The sequence below is a fragment of the Callorhinchus milii genome, unplaced genomic scaffold (genome assembly GCF_018977255.1).
Source record: "Callorhinchus milii isolate IMCB2004 unplaced genomic scaffold, IMCB_Cmil_1.0 Scaffold6, whole genome shotgun sequence".
Classification (NCBI taxonomy): Eukaryota; Metazoa; Chordata; class Chondrichthyes; order Chimaeriformes; family Callorhinchidae; genus Callorhinchus; species Callorhinchus milii.
The window spans coordinates 12186431-12211484 of NW_024704747.1; the positions used below are offsets into that span (position 1 = coordinate 12186431).

A 25054-nucleotide genomic window follows, 5' to 3' on the forward strand; every position below is an offset into this window, starting at 1 on the left:
CAGGTTTTCCCGGGGTTTTCCATTCCTGCAATGTGTCTGTCCGTTTTGTGTTGTAGTTCAGTAGGTGAGCTGGGGCTCTGGGCCAGTGTAAGCATACCAACCCATTGACTTGCTTCACCCACAGAGTGTGTGTTGCTCCCTTATAAGATTTTATGATTGATTTTTCTGCGTAGCGCGCAGGTAGTCACCACAATCCTGCAAAACGCTTTGAGAATCTACCCGATGTGAAAGGTGCTGTATCGATAAAAATAATAATCTTTGCATTTGGTATTAGTGCCTTTCACATTAAGAGGGGTCTCAAAGTGCTTCACTGTTGAATATATAGTAAACTGATAACTCGACCCTGACTTAATGTGTCACTACCACTTAAGTCATCTTGCTTTCAATATCCTCGCCGCATTTATTTATGTATTTGTACATATGCCTAACTTGGATAAACTTGTTGCTCGGCTCTCTTCCCTTGGAACAACGAGTTATCAGGAGTTTACTGTACTGTAAAATGCAATGACTGTGTTTTTGTGGGCTACGTGAAATGCAAAACTTGTTGTTAATTTTTTGCCCTGTGTTGCAATGGCCTGGCAGGGTTTTGCAGTCATTGTCCATTATTTCCGGTGAGCCAGCCATTGTTGCTGATGTTGAGGCATTTCAGTTCCCAAAGTAGGCACACACACTGAAACACTGTGTACAAACCCTCCCCCATAAACGCGCTAACTCATCAAAACTCAAGCCTTTCTGGGCTTTGCACACCCTGGATCCACCCTTGCCAGGCTTGACTCATTACAACAAAATTACATTTGTATAGCGCCTTTCACGTCGGGAGGATGTCCCAAGACGCTGGACAGAAAGAGTTACAGACACCAACTAGGGGTCGGGGAGGGGGGAGGGCAGGGGGGGAGGCAGGGAGATCGAAAGCATGGTCAAAGAGGAGGGTCTTCAGATGAAGGTGGCGAGGGAGGGGGCAAGACGGAGGAACTGCGGGATGGAGTTCCAGAGGGTGGGGGTAGAGCGGCAGTGGCCCGTCCGCCAATAGTGGGGCGAGCGAAGCGGGGGAACATGAAGCAGGCCGGAGCCTGCTGAGAAGAGGGAGTGAGCAGGATGGTAGGGGGTTAGAAGGTCGCAGAAGTAGGGGGAGCAAGATCATGGAGGGCTTTGAAGGTGAGGACCAGGATCTCGAATTGTATTCTCTGTGTAATGGGAAGCCAGTGGAGTTGGGCAAGGATGGGGGTGATACATGGGAGAGGACACAGCCTGCAGAGTTCTGGATGATCTGCAGCCTGTGGAGGGAGGAGTTGGGGAGGCCGATAAGCAGTGAGTTTACATGGTCGAGTCTCGATGTAATGAAAGCATGTATGATGGTTTCGGCGGCCTGCGGTGTGAGACAGTGGCGGAGTTGGGTGATGTTGCGGAGGTGGGGGAAGGTAGAAGCCAGATGTGGGGTAGAAAGGATAGTTGAGGGTCAAACAAGACCCCAACGTTCCGTTCTGGCTTAGCAAGGTGGAGTATGCAATCATGGATGGTGATGCTGTCAGCGCCTGATATGAGGCATCAGCAAATAGGCTTTAACTTACCTTTATATACTTATTCTGACCTTTAAATACCTTCACATTCTCTTCCTCTCCATTTGCCACGTACACCCGATAATGTTTTTGGTCAACAAGGTAACTCCATACTGATCTGTCCACTCCCTCTACTGTGCTCCATATCCCTCTCCTGCCTACCACACTATCGGCGGTCGGGCCTTCAGCCTTTCTGCTTCCATTCTCTGGAACTCCATCCCAGAGCCCCTCCGCCTCTCCACCTCCCTTGAATTCTTCAAGAACTGTCTCAAGATCTTCCTCTTATGCTTTTGGTCACCCTGTCACGCTCACCCTCTCTGCCCTCCACCTATCCTGATCCCACCTCCCAGCTCAGGTGCACAATCCTTGACTGTCCAGCACCTTGGGAGATCTTCCCAATGTGAAAGGCGTTATATAAATTAAACAAAACGCAAAATACTGCAGATGCTGGAATTCTGAAAACGAAAACGGAAGTTGCTGGGAACACTCAGCAGGTCAGGCAGCATCTGCAGAGAAAGGAAAGTGAGTCAACATTCTGACGAAGGGTCGTGGACCCAAAACGTTGACTAACTTTCCTTTCTCCATAGATGCTGCCTGACCTGCTGAGTGTTCCCAGCGACTTCTAGTTTTGTTTTCACGATATAAATCTAATTTGTTGTTGTGGATTCTCACTCTCAATGCTCTGGTCCGACGCAAACTGAAGTCGCTGCACGTTCAGCTGGAGTTGTTGCTATGCAGACCTGCCATTTGTGAACCTGGTTATGTTGCTGCCCCAAACCATGCAAAACAGAAAGGCAGAATCATAATCGTCTTTCTGCTCAGAACCTTGTGCAGAGACTGAGGAGAGGTCAGCGCACATGCCAGTCTGGTTAGCTTCCTTTTTCTTAATGATTTTAAAGAGCCTGTGAGTGATCAACTCTTCAGTCAGGGCTGTCAGGAATGATTAGCAAGAACTCGCATTAATTTGTTCATTTATTGATGGGTGGATGGTCAGCAGAAACCCATCACCAAAACCAAATTGAGAATTCCATGCAACCCACCTACCACCTGGGATTTCCCCATTAATACCATTTAGAAAAAGCCTGGGTGCGGTTGGCACAATGATCTCCTCTCAGAACACTCATGGTAAAACCCTGTGAAGCGCGACGAGACAACAACAAGATTCCATTTATTGAGCGCCTTTCACGTCGGGAGGACGTCCCAAGGCGCTGTACAGTTGGGTCAGGACCCGAGCAGGGAGGAAATGGTCAGGGTGAGGGGAGGGAAGGGGGGGAGTGAGGAGGGGGTAGAGAGTCGAGAGGAGAGCTGAAGGCTCGGTCAAAGAGAAAGGTCTTGAGACCGGCCTTGAAGGAGGAAAGGGAGGAGGCGGCGAAGGCACTGGGGATAGAGTTCCAGAGCCTCGGGGCTGAGAGGCTGAAGGCCCGGCCACCGATAGTAGGGAGGTTGGGGCGGGGGATGTGGAGCAGACCGGAGCCAGAGGAACGGAGGGTATGGGGAGGTAGGTAGGGGGATAGTAGGTCGGAGAGGTAGGAGGGAGCGAGGCCGTGAATGGCCTTGTAGGTGAGGATGAGGATCTTGAAATCGATCCTCTGTGGGATGGGGAGCCGGTGGAGGTGAGCGAGGGTGGGAGTGATGTGGTCGCGGTGTCTGGTGTGGGACAGTACACGAGCTGCAGAGTTCTGAATGACCTGCAGCTTGTGGAGGGAGGGCCGGGAAGGCCGGCGAGGAGAGAGTTCCCATAGTCTAGCCTTGAGGTGATAAAGGCATGGACCAGAGTTTCAGCCGCGTGAGGGGTGAGGTAGTGCCGTAGTCTGGCGATATTCCGGAGGTGATGGAAGGCAGTGCCAGTTGTGGAGCGGATATGGGGGAGAAAGGACAGCTCAGGGTCGAACAGAACCCCGAGGTTCCTGACCGGCTTTGAGAGGTGGAGAGTGCAGCCTTGGATGCTGACATCTCAGCACTGCATCAATTGCATTTATACAGTGCCTTTCCCATCAGGAGGACGTCCCGAGATGCTGCACCAAATGCAAGGATTTTTAAGAATTATTTACTTAATGATTGTCTGGCACGTACGCTGGGTGTGACTGCTTCACTGGATTCCATCATCTGTTCCCTGATAACACAATGAAAATTGTGGAATGCGGGAAAAATGGGTTGTGCTCGACCCAAAACTTTTAACCTCTGGCTGCGGCTTTTAACTTGGAGGACATTGGTGGCATGTGTAAACTCCAAAGTTGGCCCAGAATGGCTGAATGGGAATAATAGTAAAATAATTGTATAATTATCGTAATATAATAATAATAGTCCTTGCATTTTATATACTGCCTTATCACGTCTTTGAGACGTCTCAAAGCGTTTCACAGAACATACTTTAAAGTAAATTGACTGTATATTTGTGGCTGAAACGCAGCAGACTGAAATGCACCATTGCACACAGCAATGTTCCACAAACACTGGATTGAGTGAGCAAATAATTTTTTAAAAATGATTATTACCCCTGGAAAAGCGATCCGCCAATCAACTAACAACTGGGTTCCTATTTATTGCTAGGTAAACAGAGGCATTTGGAGTAAGGAAACTTGCCTACCGTTTCGCCCTGCCGATAATTGAAACCAGGTCCTCTCCCTTACAAGGCGAGTGGTCTAATGAATAAACTATAGAAATGTACAAATTGTACGAACCAAATCTTCGTTTTCTGATTGTAAATTTGGCCTCAGCTTGATGTGGTTGGATGTGAGACCCTACGCCGTGTGAATGGGAACCTACCTAGTGTGTAAAACTGGCTCAGTCAGTAGCGCTATCGCCCCTTGAGTCCAAACATTTTGGATTCAAGTTCCACGTAGAACTCTGAGCTCACAGTCCAAGGCTGACACTCCGTTGTTGGAGATGCCATCCCTCAAATGAGACGTTAAACTGAGGTCCTGTCTGCCCATTCCGGTGGTTGAAATGCATTCCATCACTCCTGGTAACTAAGGGTGCTCATCTCCTCCCCCCCCCCCCATAAACAATTGCCATTTATAGTATTTCTTCTGTATTTCTCCCAACTCCTCAGTGACTGATTGTGACTCTCATAAGCTCTCTTTCACTTTCCCTTATACGATAATTATACAATTATTTTACTATTTCTCCCAACTCCTCAGTGAAGAGTTCCTGGTGTCAGTGATAACAATAATCTTTGAATTTGATGCAGCACAATAATAATAAGAATGTAAGAAATAGGAGCAGGAGTAGGCCATTCGGACCCTCGACCCTACCCCGCCATTTAATAAGATCATGGCTGATCTTCTAACCTAATTCCATTTACCTGCCCTATCCCCATATCCCTTAATCCCTTTCGTTTTTAAAAATCTATCAATCTCAGTCTTGAATATGTTCAATATTGATAATAATCCTTGCATTTGGTAAACGTGCATTTTTGATGTCAGAGGGATGTCTCAAAATGCTTCTCAGGATTTACTGTGAAATGGAGCGACAGTGCATTTGAAGGGAAATAATTGCACACAGTAATGTTCCACAAACAGTTATGGAGTGAGTGACCAATTTTATTTTGTTGGCCAGAATACTGGGAGAGCGAGACTCCCTGTTCTTTTCGAATAGTGCCATGGGATCTTTAACATCCATCCGAACAGGCAGACAGGATCTTGGTTTAATGTCTCATCCAAAGGACGGCACTTCTGAAAATACAACACACCACCCAGCATTGCATTGGAGCGATGGCTTAGACCAATGTGGTCCAACAGGCCAGTGGCCCGGCGAGTGATTTTATCAGGTCCGCAACCATTTCCAACATTCCGACTTCCACTCCTTCCCTCCCTGGTGAACATCCTCCCAGGGCAGCGGCAGGAGCTGGTGGTTTGGAGGGCACAGCACTCAGAGCCTTTACTGCAGTCTGTCAGGAAAGCAAGTGGGTCTCTTACCAACCACTGGCTCCTGCCGCAGCAGATAGTGACCCAGGCTGAGGAGGGTGGGGAAGAGAGAGGAAGTGGGGGAGAGAGAGAGAGGGGGAAGAGAGGAAGTGGGAAAGGGGGGGAAAAGAGAGGAAGTGGGGGAGATAGAGAGAGGGGAAGGGAGAGAGACTATAAGTGAGTGAGAGCAGAGAGACATTGAGAGAGTGTGAGGCGGAGACAGTTACAGAGAATGTGAGGTAGAAGGGAGTGAATGTGAGGAAGTGGAAAAAAACGGGGAGTGTGTGTGTGAGAGAAGTGGGGGGAAGAGTCATTGAGAGGGAGGAGGTGGAGTGAGTGGGTGTGAAAAGGGGAGTAAGAGTGCCTGAGGGTGGGGGGAGAGCGTCCTCCCCTCCTCTGTCCCCCCCACCCACCCACTTCCTGTCTCCCTCCCCCCATGGGACTTGAGCAAGCTTGCACGCAATCTTTTATGTTGAGAGGGCCTTTTCAAATGCTTCACAAGATACACTGTAAAATAGTAATTGTGTATTTTATAGGCAAATGTGGCATCCAGTTTTGCACAATGTCACACAAACAACCATGAAGTGATTCACTCGTTTTATCTGAGGTTTGTTGGCCAGGACACCAGGAGAGAGAAACTCGCTTCTCTTTTTGAATAGTGCCACAGGTTCTTTAACATTTACCTGAGCAGGCAGGGTCAAGCTTCGCTGTGAAGCTCTAACATTCCTGGATTGGTAACCTGCTGATGGTGATAATAATAATAATCCTTGCATTTGATATAACGCTTTTCACGTCTTCTCGACGTCTAAGAAGGCTTCACAGAATGTGCTGTAAAGTGAGTTGACTGTATATTTGTGGGCGAAACGCAGCAGCCAATTGCGCACAGCAGTGTCCAACAAGCGGTCGTGGATTGAATATGATCAATTTATTATTGTTTTTTTGGAGGGATTATTATTAGGCGTGTGGAGTATAGAAACTTCCCCAAGGTTTCTTTTTTTTTTGATCACAACAACGGAAACAATATTTATATAGCGCCTTTCACATTGGGAGGATGTACCATGATGCTGAATTTGAGGGGTTTGCACCCAAGCTGAAGGTCTGAGCTCTCTCCTCAGAACAGTACCCGTTGCTTTCGTTTCTCCAGGTCTGGCCTCCTCCTCATCCCCCGAGTCCTCCGCTCCACCCTCGGCGGCTGTGCCTTCAGCCACTATGCCCCGAGGTTCTGGAACTGCCTTCCTCACTCCCTTCGTCTCGCTTCCTCCCTTCCCATTTTCAGGTCTCTGCTGAAGACCTTTCTTTTCGACCGCGCCTTTGATCACCTTCTTCCCCCTCCCCCTGGCTTGGTCCCGGGATCCGTTACTGTAAAGCGCTCTGAGAGGCTGTCCAGCATGGAGGGCGCTATATAAATCCAAGTTGTTGTTGTTGTTGGATCAGAGGGGTGGAAGGCAAGGGAGGATGGAGGAGGGAAAATGACCGAAAGCACGGTCAAAGAGGAAGGTCTTTAGACAGACCTGGCAGGAGGCAAGGGAGAGAACGAGGCAGAGGGGTTTGGGATAGAGTTCCAGAAGGTGGGGGCAGAAAGGCTGAAGGCCCGACAGCTGATGGTGGAGCAGGCCATGTGGGTGACATGGAGCGGAGGGAGCAGACAGGTTGGTGAAGTTTTAATAGGTGGCAGAAGTAGGGAGGAGCAAGACTGGAGGACAATCATGAGTTTACATATGACAGATGGCCAATGTGGATGAGGTACATCTGGCACTGTGAGTCCTTGCCTTTGGGGATGGAGGAGGGAGACGACATCGGAGGATATCGTCCGATGTCGTTTGCACCTGGACTATACTAACAAAATGTTGCCAGAGAGTTAAGTGGTTGATTGCATTTGGCCCTGGGTAAGGGAGGACAATGGAGATCTGTGTTTCACGTTCTCATAAATTATAGTCTGAAAGTACAATCTGCGCTTGGTTAGTTAAAACCTTTGGCTATGTTAATTTAGAGAAATGCTTCCTGCTATTAGCGCATGTTTAGGGCGCAGGAATAATAATAAAGAAATTGATTACTCATTCCATGGCTGTTTGCGGAGCATTGTTGTGCATAACTGGCTTACGCATTTTGGCCACAAAATACGCAGTCACTTGACTTTCCAGTACATCCTGTGAAGCTCTTTGAGACGTCTCAATTATGTAATACAGTGCTATATCAAATGCAAGGATTCTTGCATTATTATAAATGTGGCCTGAGCCACATGGGCTGTGGTGCAAGCTGTGCTGCATAATGTTACCTGGCATCGTATCAGTGGTGATCAATCACCTGCAGTGGTCAGGAGCTCTGAAAGACATGCTCAACACCAGGTTACAGCAATGTAACATTTAATAATAATCATAATAATGCTTGCATTTGATTTAGTGCCTTTTCATCTCTTAAAAACACGTTGAAACTCTTCACTTCAGTTGTGAAGCGTGAGTGAACGGAGCAGACAATTTGCACCCAGCAATGTCCCATGAATAGCCATGGAGTGAGTGACCAATTTTATATGGGGATTTATTGGCCAGGACACTGGGAGAGAGAAACTCCCTTCAATTTTCCAATAACCCCGCAGGATTTTTACTGTCCACCTGAAGAGGCAGGCTGGGCCTCGTTTTAACATGTCCTCCAGAGTAATGCATCTCTGATCGTACGACACCCCACCACTCCCAGCACTGTACTTAGTATCAGCTTAGACCATCATGGTTCAACAGGCCGCATCCAGCTCGGTGGGTGATTTTATCATGCTCAAGACCATTTCCAAAGCCCGCCCCCTCCCTTTCTCCGTCCCTGGGGATCAGGACTCCCAGGGCAGCGGCAGGAACAGGTGGCTGGGAGAATGCAGCGCGGAGAGTGAAATAACACCGGCCGTTACTGCAGTCTGTCAGGAAGGCAAGAGCCTCTCCTGCCCCTGCAGATAGTGATTGCTGCGCGGCTGATTGGGAGTGGGGTGGGGGGAGGGAGAGGGAGAAAGGGGTTTAGCGGTGGAGAGAGGGAGGGGGTAGAGGGAATGTGTGAGAGTTAAGAAGAGGAATGAGAGAGAGACGGGGAGAAAGCAGAGAGATTGAGAGTAAGAGGGGAGGGATCGTATGTGAGTGAGAGGGGTAGAGAAAGAAAGAGTAGGAGATTGAGAGAGAGTTTGAGGGGGAATAGAGAGAGAGTGTGGGAGAAGCAGAGTGTGAGAGAGGAGAGGGGAGGTGGAATTTAAGAGGAATGAGAGTGTGAGTGGGTGTGAGAAGTGGAGTGAGAATAATTGAGTGTGTGTGATAGAGAACGAGAGTGTCTCCCCTTCCCCCTCTCTGTACCCCCTCTTCCCCCACTTTCTCTCGCCCTCTGTCCAGCCTCTCTGTGCCCCCGTCTCTCTTCCTCCCCCCCCCCACCCACCCACTGCAGCCCGCGGACCTTTCTCAAATAGGAAATACGGCCGCAGCAGCCAAAAGGTTGGACCACCCTGACCTAGACTGTGATTCCAATGTGGGGCTTGAACCTACAACCTTCTGACTCAGAGGTGGAATATTCGAAAAGAGAAGACAGTTTCTCTCTCCCAGTGTCCTCGCAAACAATCCCTCCGAAAAAAGTGGTCATTCATTTAGTGGCTGCTTGTGGGACATTGCTGTGCACAATTGTGTTGCAGCATTTGCCTACAAATACGCAGTCACTCCATTTCACAATAAACCTGTGAAACGCTTTGAGAAGTCCTTCCGACATGATAAGACGCTGTATTGAATGCAAGGATTATTATTATTATATTATAAATGCAGGTTGTTGTAATAGCCAGGACTCTTCAGTGCCTGATACTAGACAGACCAACGTGTTTTCCCATTTATCTACTGGACATTCTTCTTTCACTTTCAGTTCATATTTTATATCAGGCGGGAGTGTCACCTCTTTAAAAATGCTGAACATCCCGGTCTCGTATGCAAAGCAGGTTGAATTTATGTTGATTACCAAATCGTTTTATTTTACTTTCCAAACACCCAATAATCCTCGTATTTGATATAGCACCTCATCACGTCGTTGAGGCGTCTCAAAGAGTTCTACACGATTTATTTTAGGCCAGCAGACCATCAATCTGACATCAGTCTGTTGAAATCCTGTGTCAAGCTAATTGAGAAGCAAGTGCTGAATGTAGCTGGAAAACAAGATCTTGCTGGTTTAACTTCAAATAATTATTTTTGAAAGCATCAAATCAGTGCTAGTCTCGCAAGTGCTTTGTGGTTCTCAGTGGGTAGAGCGTAAAGTGAATTACAAACTCAGGCATAGACCATGCGCTGCCTCAGAGGTGGCGCAGACTAGATGTGTGGACCAAGTTGTTAATGTTATTTTTAATTATCCAGAGTTTGAAACCTACTGAAAATCAGGTTTTAATCAGAATTGTTAACATCCTTCTCCAACAACAACTAATTGCATTTATAAAGCATAAGGGGAGGAGGGAAGGCATGGTTGAAAAGGAAATCTTGAGATGTGACTAACTCACCTTTTAGTGCTACTAAATTGTTTTTCTTTGTTCAGTCAGGTGTCTGACACATGCAGAAACCCATCACCATGCTTAAGAGTATCCAAACCAGACTGAGAGCTCCATGCATCCCACCTTCAAATTGAAATTTTCCTGTTGTCTGGAATGGAATGTGTACTCTCTCCCTGAAGGGACCCATTCTGCTTCCCTAATGTTTGGAAAGTATTCGGCACAGGTTGGCCAGAGCCAAATGGGGACCCCAAAGTGTGTGTTGGGCTAACTACCAGAGTGTAACCAGCTGAAACCGCATAGCATGCCATTGAGAGCACTGTCTGGCAAGCTTTCCGCTGCTTGTCCAGCTAAGACCACCCTAGAGCTTTGGCTTGAAGGGCCAATGTCTGTTTTGATCAGATATAGAATAGAGTAGACTTGTTTTGGTTTTGAGTCAAGTCAGCAATGCCATGTGAAAAGGTTTTTCCACCTGTGTTCCGAGCACTGTGTCTGCGCTGCCACAGATGTGATGCGTCTGATTGAGTCCACTGTGAGAGGTGCCCCAGAGGCTTGTTTGTTTCCTGCTGAGTGTTGCAAGTACAGTGTTCAGCGAGGTGACTGGAGCCTTGTGCAATCATTCCTGGGCAAAGGGAGGATTCCACCTCACCCTCCATCTCGTCCATGTGAAGGAGTAATTGCTGTTGACGTGCTGCTCTAATTTGCTTCCAGGGCATGTTATTTCTCTGCCATTGAAGATAAGATTGCATTGTAACCCAATTACGCTTGAGCTGAAATCTGGGGAATGTGTTTGTCACATTCAATCCTCACTAATAATAATAATAATCCTCATGCAGTGCCTTTCACTTTTAAACCACCCCCCATGGTCTTGGTCTTGCTCCTCTCTATCTTTGTGACCTACTAAAACGTTACCAACCTCTGCTTGGCAGGCACTATCCTGCTCTACGATTGGAGTCTTTCTGCCTGCACCCTCTGGAACGCCATCCCGGAGCCCCTTGCCCCCTTCCTTGCCTCCTTCAAGGCCCGTCTCAAGATTGTATTACCAGCCTATATTGCCTCCCCTCATTCTTTCTTCCAAAATGCAATACCTCACATTTCTCCACATTGAAACTCATCTGCCATGTGTCTGCCCATTTTACCATTCTGTTTATGTCTTCCTGCAATTGGCTGCTATCCTTCTCACTGTTTACCCCCCTACCTAACTTTGTGTCGTCTGCAAACTTGGAAATAGTACTTGCAATACCCAAGTCCAGATCATTTATGTATATTAAGAAGAGCAGTGGTCCCAATACCGATCCCTGGGCGATGCCACTTTACACTTCCCTTTAGTCAGAAAAGCAGCCGTTCACCACACCTCTGTTTCTGTCTCCCAGCGAGCTCTGGATCCATGCTGCCACTGTCCCTTCTATTTTTCTTACTAGTCTTTTATGTGGAACTTTGCCAAATGCCTTTTGAAAGTCCATATAAACTACACCAACTGCACAACCTTCATCCACCCGCTCCATTACCTCATCAAAGAATTCTATTAGATTTGTTAGACAAGATTTGCCTTTAACAAATCCATGTTGGCTGTCCCTAATTAACCCATATTCTTCTAAGTGAAGATTTATTCTGTCCCGGATTACAGTCTCCAGGAGTTTCCCCACTACTGATGTTAAGCTGACTGGCCTGTAGTTCCCAGGTTTGTCCTTCTGTCCCTTTTTGTACAGGGAGTCACATTGGCCACTCTCCAGTCCTCTGGGACCACCCTACCTTTGACTAACCTTTTTTTCTTGATAGGTTTGTGAAATATTTTAGAATTCCCTTTAATGTTACCCGCTAACCATTTTTATATAATCTTTTTTCCCTCTCTTATTTCCTTTTTCAGTTCTCTTCTATACTTCCTGTATTCTATTTGGTTGTCTTCTGTATCTTGGGTTTGACATTTGCCATACACCTTGTTTAACCTCCAAAATACAGTCAACCCAATTTACAGTAAATCCTGTGAAGCGCTTTGAGATGCCTGTATCAAATGCGAGGATTATTATTATTATTTTGTGGTTTCACACATTGTCTTTCAAGTTGGTGCATTTTAATGAGCCCTGTAGCTCAGTGGTTAGAGCCCTCACCTCGCAAGCGAGAGACCTGGGTTCAATTCCCAACAGGGCAAAACCTTGGGCAAGTTTCCTTACTCCACATGCCTGATAATAAAGAAAAAAAATTATAATTTTGTCACTGAATCCACAACTGTTTGTGGGACAATTGGCTGCTGTGCGCAATTGGCTGCCGCGTTTCGCCCACAAAATATACAGTCAATTCACTTTACAGTATATTCTGTAAAGCACTTTGAGACGTCTCGGAGACGTGAAAAGCGCTATATCAAGATGCAATAACAACAACAAGATTACATTTGTATAGCGCCTTTCATGTCGGGAGGACATCCCAAGGCGCTGGAAATACGGGGGGGAGATGGGGTCACGGAGTTTGGCATTTCAGACCCGACCTGGAGTCGGGAGTAGAAGGGAGGGGAGGGGCGGTGGCCGATGGCATGGTCGAAGAGAAGGGTCTTAAGATGGGACTTGAAGAAGACTAAGGAGGGGGTGAGGCTGAGTGACTGGGGGATGGAATTCCAGAGGTTGGAGCCGGAGTGGGTGAAGGCTCTCCCACCAATGGTGGTGCGGGGGATATGGAGCAGGCCAGAGCTGGCTGAGAGGAGGGAATAGACGGGTTGGTAGGGGGTTAGAAGGTCACAGAGGTAGGGTGGGGCGAGGCCATGGAGGGCTTTGAATATGAGGACCAGCATCTTCAACTGGATCCTCTGAAGGATAGGGAGCCAATGGAATCGGGCGAGAATGGGGGAGATGGGGTCACGGTGTTTGGTGTGGGAGAGGACACGGGCTGCAGAATTCTGGATTATCTGTAGTCTGTGGAGGGAGGAGTTGGGAAGGCTGACAAGCAGGGCATTTGGATAGTCGAGCCTGGAGGTGATGAAGGCATGAACAAGAGTTCCAGCGGCCTGAGGGGTGAGGTAATGGCAGAGTTGAGCAATGTTACGGAGGTGAGGGAAGGCAGAGCGGGTCATGGCTTGAATGTGGGGGAGAAAAGACAGTTGAGGGTCGAACAAGATACCTGGGTTCCTGACTGGCTTTGTGAGTTGTAGTGTACAACTATGGAGGTTGATGCTGTCAGAGCCTGAGGTGCTGAGGCGCTGGCGTGAGCCAATCAGGAGGGCCTCAGTCTTGTTCACATTCAACTGTACGAAATTTGCCCTCATCCAGGACTTGATGTCCGACAGGTAGTCTGTCAGGACATCAGTGGTCCTGGAGTTGAGGGTGGAGGCAGAAAGATAGAGTTGGGTGTCATCCGCATACATGTGGAGGTTGACCCCATGTCTGCGGGTGATGTCACCAAGAGGGAGCATGTAGATATTAAAGAGGAGAGGGCCAAGGACAGAGCCCTGGGGGACACCAGATGTGACAGTGCGGAGGCTGGAGGAGAAAACGTTAGAGGCAACAAAATGGAGACGGTGAGAGAGATAGGAATTGAACCAGGCAACGGCAGGTCCGCGAAGATTAACAAGAGGAGAGGCAGTGTATGAGGATGGAGTGGTCGACAGTGTCGAAGGCGGCAGAGAGGCAGAGGAGGACAAGGAGGCAGAGGGAGCCCTAATCACAGATGTTCAGAATGTCATAAGAGACTTTGACCAGGGCTGTTTCCATGCTGTGGGGTTCATTGGAGGGGTTCAAAAAGGGAATGGCGAAAGAGAAAGGAGCGGAGCTGGGGCGCGACAACTCGTTCCAGGACCTTGGAGAGGAATGTGAAGTTAGAGATGGGGCGGTAGCTGGAGAGAAGGAATGGATCCAGGGAAGATTTTTTTTTCAAGATGCAAGAAATGAGGCAGAGTTAAACCCACCCCACCATCGGCGGTCAGGCTTTCAGCCTTTCTGCCCCACTCTGGAACTTTATCCAGCAGTTCCTCCGACTTTCTCTCTCCCTCCCTCACCTTGTTCAAAACCTGTCTCAAATGTGTGTCTGACTGCGCTTTCCCCTCCTCCACCTCAGCTCCCACTGTCCAGCACTGCAAAGTTCCAATTGTCATGGGACGTCCTCCAAACATGAAAGCACTGTGTAAAAATGTATATTGTGCAGTATTGTAAGACTCCCTTTCCTGAGGAAACCATGTACTGCGGTTATAGTGGGACATGGTTGAGCTTTCAATACCCTGGATTAGAGGCAGAGAGCTAATTGCTAGAACGCAAGGCTTTAATTCCCTACCAGAGCTTTCTCACGCACAAACACGGATATTTGTAAGAGATTATGATATCCTGAGCCCCATCTTCAAACCTCTCTTTGTCCTGATTACATTATTATAATAACAATATCTTATCACGTCGTTGATACGTCTGAAAATACTTAACAGAATATATTGTAATATATTGTAACCCGGGTCCTCTCACTTGTGTAGCAAGCATGCTAACCACAACGCTACAGGACTCTATGTATCCTCTCCAATTCTCGCGCCTCCTGAAAGTGCTGACTCATCGTTGCCCAAAATAATGATGCAGCAAAACGTCTCAAAAGTCTCTTCATGTGGGAATTGCTCTCAAGTCTGTCAGCATAGCTCAGTCGGTCACACTCTTGCCTCCTGTCTGTGTTTCTGTCTCCCAGTGTCCTGGCCAACAATCCCCTAGGTAAAAATGGTTGTTCATTTTGTGGCTGTTTGTGTGATATTGCTGCCGTGGTTGCCTCCAAATACACGGTAAATCCTGTGAAGCGCTTTAATATAATAATCCTTGCATTTCATATAGAACCTTATCATGTCTTCGAGATGTCTCAGCACTTCACAGAATGTAAGAGATTAAAATAAAATAAAATGTAAGAGATTAAAATAAAATAAGAGATAAAAGTGAAAAGACTGGAAATTTTGTGTGACTGACCTTTTTTTTTAAAAGGGATTATTACCAAATCCCTGATTGTCCAGCATCTTGGGACGTTCTCCCAATGTGAAAGACTCTATACAAATGTAATATTGTTTTGTATTGCCCCCGGAAAAGCAATCCGCCAATCCACTAACAACCAGGTTCCTACTTACTGCTAGGTAAATGTGTGGAGTAAGAAAACTTACCTAACATTTCGCCCTGCACAGGAATCAAAATCAGGTCCTCTCATTTGCAAGGCAATTGCTCTATCCAATATGCTATAGGACTCCACAGGCTTTGAGACGCTCTGCCAAAGTGATAAGGCTCTATACCGAATGCAAGGATTATTATTATAATGCACAGTTTATCATTAGGAGAGGCTAGAGAAGCAAAGGAGATTTACCAGGATGGTACCAGGAATGAGGGACTTCAGTTATCAGGAGAAGCGAGAGAAGCCAGGATTATTCTCCTTGGAGCAGAGAAGGTTAAGAGGAGTCTTATTAGAAGTTTTCAAAATTACGAGGGTATTCAATATGGTGAACAAGGAGAAGCAAGGGTGGGTTGGTAACCCAAGGACACCGATTTAAAATAGTTGTTAAAAGAGAGTGAAGGTGAGGAGAAATTTTTCACACAGCGGGTGTTCGGATCTGGAATGCATTGCCTGAAAGAGTGGTGGAAGCCAATTCAATAACAATTTTTAAGAGATGTAGATAATTATTTGGGGAGGACAAGTTTGTAAGGCTATGGGGAGAGAGCAGGGGAGTGGGATTGAATTGGATAGCTCTTTTCAAAGAGCCGGCACAGACATGATGGGTCGAATGACCTGATTCTGTGCTATATCATTCTATGATTGATACCACCTTTCACTTCGGTAGGATGTCCAAAGGTGCTGGAAAATTAGAGGTTTGCACCCGAACTGCGGGTTGGGATTAGAGAGGCGTAGAGGAGGGAGGATGACCAAAGGTGCAGACAAAAAGGAAGGCCTTGAGATGGGCCCTGAAGGAGGCAAGGGAGGGGGCAAGACAGAGGGGCACCAGGATGGAATTCCAGAGGGTGGGGACAGAAAGGCTGAAGGCCCGACTGCCATTGGTGAAGCAGGCAGGGCAGGGTACGTGGAGCAAGCCAGTGCCTGCTGAACTGAGGGAATGGACAGCTTGGTGAAGTTTTATTGGGTTGCAGAGGGAGGGAGGAGCGAGACTGTTGAGGGCTTTATAGATGAGTACGTGAATCTTGAACTCAATCTTCTGGGGGATTCGGGCGAGGATTCATTAAAGGTGAATTCACAAATTTATGCCATGTGGTTTCCTGCAGATGGTCTGTAGAACACACTGGATTGCAGTGCTGACGAGCTCGTGACCAGCCTTACAAACTGAGTTAGAGACATCCGTAAGCACGAGAGACATCTGATCGGCGAGTACCATGGCAGCACAGAGGATTCGCTCCAATACCGCGAGTGCACTTCCCCGGTGTAAATCGGAAGGGACGTTGATCGACCTGAGTGAAGGATTTTCAGAGCTGAATGTCAATGATGTGAAAGGTGAGTGGTAAATCTTACCTTTATAAATTTTATAGTCGCCTAAGTCGTACATGCACCTGAGTCCCATTTATTGTCCTATCAAAACCACTTAGATTTATTTGCACGAGTGTTAATCACCTCCTAACTCGTAATGCCATTCCCCTACCCTGCATTGAATCGTGGGAAGTGAATCCTGACTCATCAGCAAATCCGCACTTATTGGCCGGCTGCATTTCCAGTGCAATTCCAAAACTTGCACATGCGGCAACAGGTCAAGTCGCAGGAAATGTAATCTTGACCCATCACCGCACGTGCAGTGTTTGCTGCAGTGAATTCCACATGTTCAGTGATTATTGAAATACGCATGTGCAGTGTATTTTATTGATTAAATCAGATTTATAAAGTTAGCCTGCAACTTAGACTTCGGTTAAGCCATTTTAAATTATGGTCCTGACTGATATTACTTATGTGAGTTTTACTGTATTGCTACACTAATGTCTGCCTTAAGCCTGTTAGCCTGGCTTAGTGGTAGCACTCTCTCGCCTCTGAGCCAGAATGCTTTGGGCTCAAGCCCCATATCAGGATTTGAATTCATAGTCTAGGCTGACGCTCCAATGCAGTCCTGGGGGTGACATCCTTCTGGTAAGACATTAGTCCGAGGTCCCATCTGCCGTCTGTGGTTGTTAAAGATCCCATGGCACAACAACAACAAGATTACATTTGCATAGCACCTTTCACGTCGGGAGGACATTCCAAGGTGCTGGACAGTGTACAGCATTTCAGACCTGAGCTGGGGTCAGGGGGGGAGAAGGGAGAGGAGTGGCTGATGGCATGGTTGAAGAGGAGGGTCGAAGCCGAGTGACTGGGGGGTGGAATTCCAGAGGCTGGGGCCAGAGTGGCTGAAGGCTCTCCCGCCAATGGTGGGGCGGGTGGGTCGGGGGACTTGGAGCAGGCCAGAGCCAGCTGAGCGGAGGGAGCAGGTGTGTTGGTAGGAGGTTAGAAGGTCACAGAGGTAGGGTGGGGCGAGGCCATGGAGGGCTTTGTATGTGAGGACCAGGATCTTGAACTGGATCCTATGAAGGATAGGGAGCCAATGGAGTTGGGCGAGAATGGGGGAGATGGGGTCACGGAGTTTGGTGCGGGAGAGGACATGGGCTGCAGAGTTCTGGATTATCTGCAGCCTGTGGAGGGAGGAGTTGGGAAGGCCGACAAGCAGGGCGTTTGCATAGTCGAGCCTGGAGGTGATGAAGGCATGAACAAGAGTTTCAGTGGCCTGAGGGGTGAGATAGTGGCGGAGTCGGGCGATGTTACGGAGGTGAGGGAAGGTGAGGGAAGGCAGAGCAGGTCATGGTTTAGATGTGGGGATGAAAAGACAGTTGAGGGTTGACAAGACGCCCAGGTTCCTGACTGGTTTGGTGAGTTGTAGTGTGCAACCGTGGAGGTTGATGCTGTCAGAGCCTGAGGTGCTGAGGCGCTGGCATGAGCCAATCAGGAGGGCCTCAGTCTTGTTTACATTCAACTGTACGAAATTTGCCCTCATCCAGGACTTGATGTCCGACAGGTAGTCTGTCAGGACATCAGTGGTCCTGGAGTTGAGGGTGGAGGCAGAAAGATAAAGTTGGGTGTCATCCGCATACATGTGGAAGTTGACTCCATGTCTGCGGATGATGTCACCAAGGGGGAGCATATAGATATTAAAGAGGAGAGGGCCAAGGACAGAGCCCTGGGGGACGCAAAACATGACAGTGCGGGGACTGGAGGAGAAACCGTTAAAGGCAATAAAGTGGAGACGGTGAGAGAGATAGGCAAAGGCAGTTCCGCAAAGATTAAGTAAAGAGGAGAGGTGGTGTATGAGGATGGAGTGGTCGACAGTGTCGAAGGCGGCAGAGAGGCAGAGGAGTTCAAGGAGGCAGAGGGAGCCCTGATCACAGATGTTCAGAATGTCATAAGAGACTTTGACCAGGGCTGTTTCCATGCTGTGGGCAGCGTGGAAGCCGGATTGGAGGGGTTCAAAGGGGGAATGGCGAGAAAGGAAGGATTTGAAAAGAGAAGGGAGTTTCCCTCTCCTGGTGTCCTGGCCAACAATCCCCCAGATAAAATCAGTCACTCACTCATTGGCTGTTTGTGGGAACAATGCTGAGTGCAAATTGGCTGTTACATTTCACCCATAAAATACACAGTCACTGCACTTTACAGTAAATCCCGTGAAGCACTTTGAGACATCTCGATAATGTGACGAGGCTCATGAAATAAAAGTATTATTATTTATAGCTGAGGCTTCCTCCCAGCTTGAGCTTCCACTCTGTCTTTGTAAAGTGTTTTAAAAAGTTATGTCTACATGAAAGGCACAGCAGTATCAGTGCAAATTGTTCTGGGGATAAACCATTGGGAGACTGCCACTTAATAACAGAGTAACCTAATTTGACATCTGCCTATGAACCACAACAGCAACCACAACAAGATTACATTTGTATAGCGCTTTGCACGTCGGGAGGACAAGGCACCGGAGAGTGTACAGCATTTCACTACTGGGCAGGGAATCCTCCCACTTAGCTACTGTTAACCCTGCAAGACAAGGACCTTAAGGGCTAGGGTGCTCCTAGCTGAACAAACAGCGTGAAAGCTTGCCAGACAGAGCTCGCAATGGTAAACTTCCGGGTTTAGCTGGTTAGACTCCAGCAGTTACACCCAATGCACAATTTGGGGTCCTCAAGCCTTGGCTTTTGCCAATCTGCGCCTAATATTTTCCTGAATTAAGTAAGCAAGATGCGTTCCTTCAGCGAGAGTGTGTGCATTCCATTCCAATAAATATCTCGTGAATTTCCATGTGCAGGTGGGTTGCATGGAATTCTCAGCTTGGTTTGGATACTTTTAAGTAACGGGTTTCCACAGGTGTCAGGGGTAACAACCAGCCGACCGGGCTGATTTCCCACCTCCCCACCCTCCCCCCAAAAGTTGAATCTCTTTGTGGAGAGTTAGCTAAATCACCATGCACGACAGGCTTGTGCTCTCCGCACTTCGCTTACTCTCTCTCAAACTGGTGGTTTGATGTGACCTCTGGGTTTGAAGTTCACTTCCTACCGTTCACATGCTGTTGGAGTTGAGGGGAGTGGGGGGAGGGGAGGTTACAACAACAACAAAACAAGATTACACTTATAGAGCACCTTTCACGATGGGAGGACAACCCAAATCGCAGTCGGGTCAGGACCCGAGAATGGGGTAGGGGTGGTGTAGGGGTGAGGGAAGGCAGAGAGGTGGGACGGAGACCAAAGGCACGGTCGAAGAGAAGGGTCTTGAGACCGGCCTTGAAGGAGGCAAGGGAGGAAGTGAGGCGAAAAAAGACCGTGGGATGGAGTTCCAGAGTGTGGGGGCAGAGAGGCTGAAAGCTCGGCCACCGATGGAAGGGCGGGTCGGGCGGGAGACATGGAGCAGGCCGGAGCCCGCTGAACGGAGGGAGCGGCAGGTTGGTAGGGAGTCAGCAGGTCAGAGAGGTAGGAGGGGGCAAGACCATGGATGGCCTTGAAAGTGAGGACGAGGATCTTGAATTCAATCCTATGAGAAATGAGGAGCCAGTGGAGTCAGGTGAAGGTGGGAGTGATGGGGTCACAGAGCTTGGTGCGTGAGAGTACACGAGCTGCAGAGTTTTGGATGATCTGCAGCTTGTGAAGGGAAGAGTTGGGAAGGCCGAAGAGGAGGGAGTTCCCGTAATTGAGCCTTGCGGTGACAAATGCGTGGGTGAAGATTTCAGCAGCTTGAAGGGTGAGGCAGTGGCGGAGTCTGGCAATGTTGCGGAGGTGGTGATAGGCAGTGCCGGTCATGGTGCGGATGTGGGGGAGAAAGGACATTTCAGGGTCAAAAAAGATGCCCAGGTTCCTGACTGGCTTCGTGAGGTTGAGTGTGCAGCAGTGGATGCTGATGCTGCCAGCATTTACAGGGTAGATGTGCTTTGAGGAAAAATCAAACCATTGATGGTGATACCTGACATCTTAAAAGAATATTGAGCATTTGATCTATGGTTCTTTTGACTTGCCTGTGCCCCACCCCTCTGCTCACCCATTTCGCTCTGATACATATAGCCCCATCCCCTGACCCCTCTGCCCCACTAGCTTTCAGCCACATCTCTCGAACCCCCTGCTTCAATCCCTCTTCTGTGCCCCCTTTTGCTGTTTTCAAATTGTGTCTGAAGACCTTCCTCTTCGACCTCTCCTCTCTTTCCAGCTCAGCATCAGGCTTCTCTGCTGTTAAGCACTCCGAGATGCTACCCGGCGTGATATAGATGCAAGTTGTTGTTGTACTACAGTAAAACTCCCTTAAATCTTATTTTTATAAATTGTATATTCACCTAAATCGTATATTCACCCATGACCCATTCAGTTTCCTATCAAAACCACTTTGATTCCTTTGCACAACTCGTATTAATCACCTCCTAACTCGTAACACCGCTCCCTTACTCTCCATTACTCCCGCGCTTACCGGTTACATTGAATCATATAGTTTGCCTGCAATTCGGACTTTGCATAAATCATATTAAACTCTGATCCTTACTGATATGACTTATGCGAGTGCTACCAACTGAGCCAGACTTGATGCACAGATTGGGTGAGAGGAGATCAGGCTTTGCCATGCTATATATATATAAAAATAATAATAATAATAATCCTTGCATTTGATATAGCGCTTTTCACGTCGGGAGGACGTCCCAAAGCGCTTCACAGAACACACTGTAAAGTGAATTGACTGTATATTTGTGGGCGAACGCGGCAGCCAATTGCGCACAGCAATGTCCCACAAACAGTCGTAGATTGAAAATGACCAATTTATTATTGTTTTTGGTTTTGGAGGGATTATTATTAGGCTCTGTGTGGAGTAAGGAAACTTGCCCAAGGTTTCGCCGTCTGCCTGGAATTGAACTCAGGTCTCTCACTTGCAAAGCGAGTGCTCTAACCACTGAGCTACAGGACTCCACGTCAAAATCGGTAGCTGATATACTCACTGTCAAGGCTCGTACGTTAACTTGGTGAGATATTTAGCGCAATGGAACTCTCTCTCCCACAGTGGTCCTTGCTACCTTCCTCTCTGCTGTAAAATTCAGTGAGGAAATCGAGTCCTTGTCATTTTTAGGGAAGAACAACAGAAAGACGGTTGGTGAGAAAAGGGGTGAACAGATTAAAAAAAAGAAAAGACATAGCCCTACCTTTTTTAGTATGTCTAAATAGGGGGATCTGAACATTTTGGCTACTGAGGGCTGGCTGCCAGATTTGAGAAACGTCTGGGAGCCGCAATACTTTTGTGTTTCCCTTCCAGGAACATAAGCTATAAGAAACATACAGAAATCCTATGTTTTAAATTGTATAACTATATTACTTAATTTCACTATATTTTAGTTACAATATTTGACCCTTGTTGAAGCCTCCCCTCCTGGCTACATGTTTCACCACAGCCCTGCCTGATCAACGTGGTGGCGGGGTGGCCCTCATCTCCTAAGCTTCCCTTTGTCTATCCCCTTATTCCTCTGGCTGTTTCTCCTCCTTTGAGCACTGCACCCTCTACCATTCTTCCTTTCTCTCTCTCAATATTCTCATAGTTACTGCACTCCCAAACTTCGTGGCTCCTTCCTTTCCTCTCTCCTCTCATCCCTGTCCCTCTGGACTGAACACCTGCTCATAATGGGTGATCTCAACCTCCACCTTAACTTCCCTTGCACCATATCCTCAGACCTCACTGCCCTCTTCTTATTATAATAATAATAATAATCCTTGCATTTGATATAGCGCTTTTCACGTCTTCTAGATGTCTCAAAGCTCTTCACAGAATATACTATAAAGTATTTGTGGGTGAAACGCGGCAGCCAATTGCACACAAAGGTGTCCAACAAACAGTCGTGGATTGAAGTGACCAATTTATTATTGTATTTTTTTCTTGAGGGATTATTATTAGGTGTGTGGAGTAAGGAAATTTGCCCAAGGTTTTGCCCTTTTCTTCTTCTCCCTAAACCGCACCCTCCACATCAACTCGCCAACCCACAACCGTGGCAACCCCCTTGATCTCATCATCACACATGGCCTTGACATTTCTGACCAGTCCATCGTGGACAAGGCCATTTCGGACCACTTCCTCATTTTTCTCTCCTCCCGCATCCCCCTCCCCTCTTCCAAACTCTCCACCATCTTTTTCCGCTCCTGGAAAAAGCTTCTGCCTGAGTCCCTCACAAATGCCCTCTCTTCTCAAACTTCCTCTCCCTCTGGCCCTCTACCCACAGCGATCCTGATGCAGCCATCAAGCTGCTGAATGACTGTCTCTCCACAACCTTAAATTCCCTGACTCCCCTGAAATCAAGGGCTATTTCCAAATCCACCCACTCCTCCTGGTAGCATCTCCACTGACTTAAAACCCAAACCCAATGCTCGAAAGCAGATGGCAGAAATCCGGCCTCACTATTCACCGCCATCTGTGACTCAAGCACCTCCACACCTACTGCCTCTCCCTTTCACAGGCCCAAACTGACTTTTATTCCAAAGTCATCCTGGAGGCCCAAAACAACCCAAAGACAAAATCCACTGTTCAAGACCTCCTCAGTGCACCCTCAAGACCCCTCTATCCTAATATCAAACGACAAGTGCGAAGAGGTCCTAGACTTCTTTACTTCAAAAACTGAAAATATCCGCTGCATCGTCCTACCCCCCTCATTTCCCCATTTGCCACTCCCCCCTCCTTACACTCTTTTGCCCGCATTTCTCTCTCCCTCTCAACCACAATCACCCACATGAAGTTCACCACCTGCTTCCTCGACCCCCTCCCCACCCAGCTGCTGGTCACTCGATTCCCCCTCCTCTGCTATCCGACACGGTCAACCAGTCTCTCACCTCAGGCTCTGTTCCACACACCCTGAAAAACGGTTTCATCACACCCCTCCTCAAAAAACCTACCCTCGATCCCTCTAACCTTTCATACTACCATTCCATTTCCAACCTGCCCTTCCTTGCTAAAGTCCTGGAATGCATTGTTGCAGGTCAACTTCAGCCACACGTCTCCCTCCACTTCCTTCTCGAGCCCCTGCAATCTGGTTTTTGCTCTACCCACAGCACAGAGATAGCGCTTGTCAAAGTCACAAACAATGACCTCTCTATCTGTGACCAAGGCTCCCTCTGCCTACTCGTCTACCTGGATCTCTCTACCGCGTTCAACACAGTCAGCCACGCCATCCTCCATCGCCTCTCCTGCCTCATCCACCTTAGTGGGACTGCACTCACATGGTTTGAATCCTACTTAACCAACTGCCTCCACTTCATCTCAGCAAATGGTTTCTCCCGCCCCGCCTGGTCACCTGCAGGGTACACCAGGGCTCCCTCCTTGGCCCTCTTCTTTTCCTCATCTATATGCTCCCTCTTGGTGATGTCATCTGTAAACTAACACATGTATGCGGATGACACACTAGCTCTATCAGCTTGTCTGACAGACATCAGGACCTGGATGAGTGCAAACTTCCTGCAGCTGAATATGGACAAGACGGAAGCCATACTCCTTGGCTCCCTCCCGTCAACGTCTTCATTCCTGCGGTTCTAAACTCCTCAAACTCCTTGGGCTCTCCTTCAGACTCACCGAACCAGTGCACAATCTAGGCATCCGGTGTGACCCCCAGCTGTCCTTCCTCCCCCACATCTGGTCCCTGACCAGGACCACCATCGTCCACCACCGCCACATTGCCCACCTCCAACCGTACCTTACTCCAAATGCAGCCAAAACCCTCGTGCACACGTTTGTCACCTCCCGCTTAGATTACTCCAACTCACTCATCGCTGGTCTCCCTAGCCCCACCCTTCAAAAAATCCAGCTCCTTCAGAACTTTGCCGCCTGCATACTTACCCGGACCAAACTCCGTACCCACATCTCACCAGTTTTGGCCAGGCTCCACTGGCTCCCCATCACCACACGGATCAATTTCAAGATCCTCACACTCGTTTTCAAATCCTTTCACTCTCTGGAGCCTCTCTACCTCTCCGACCTCCTGGCTGCCCAATCCACCACCCAGGGACTCCTCTCAACCTCCACCGGCCTCTGCTTGACCCTCGCACCCTCCACTCCACCATTGGAGTTCGCGCATTTAGATATTACGCCCTGAAACTCTGGAAGATGCTCCCTCAATCCCTCCACCTCATCCCTCTCTCCCGTTTTTCAAATCCCACCTGAAAACCTTCTTTTTCGACCGTGGTTCCGGTCACCTACCCCCCCACTCCCAGCTCCACCACTGTCAAGCGCACTGAGACGCTACCCTGCATAGAGACGCTACCCTGCATAGAGGGTGCAAGTTGTTGTTGTTACAATGCAAACTTTAAATAGACAATGTAAAAATTCAATACAAATTTTAAAACAACAGTACGCTTTTATCAATAAAGTACATTTATGTGCCGATAATCATTAAATTCAGAGTAAACAATGAAAATGAAATAAATGATTAGGTGAATTAAAAATGCACATAGTTTAATTACCCTAACAACTCTCCCTCAGACTCACCGAACCAGTGCGCAGTCTAGGTGTCCAGTTCGACCCCCAGTTGTCCTTCCTTCCCCACATCCATTCCCCAGGACTGTCTTCCTCTACCTCCGTCACATTGCCACATGTGCATTCCCTAACACTGGTAAGTGTTTCTCTTGAACCAAATCTTCAATATCCTTTATTTTTCACATCTGCCTTATGTT

At 48.0% G+C, this 25054-nt stretch overlaps 1 protein-coding gene across 1 annotated transcript in view; it reads left to right on the forward strand.

Annotated features, from left to right (window-relative positions):
• LOC103190341 (SH3 domain-binding protein 4) overlaps positions 1–25054 on the forward strand; it is a 49527-nt gene that overhangs the window by 8350 nt on the left and 16123 nt on the right. The window contains exon 2 of the mRNA XM_042336301.1: positions 16154–16379. Coding sequence (XP_042192235.1) covers positions 16262–16379 — 118 coding nt within the window. The 5' untranslated portion in view covers positions 16154–16261. The remainder of the gene's footprint in view (positions 1–16153; positions 16380–25054) is intronic.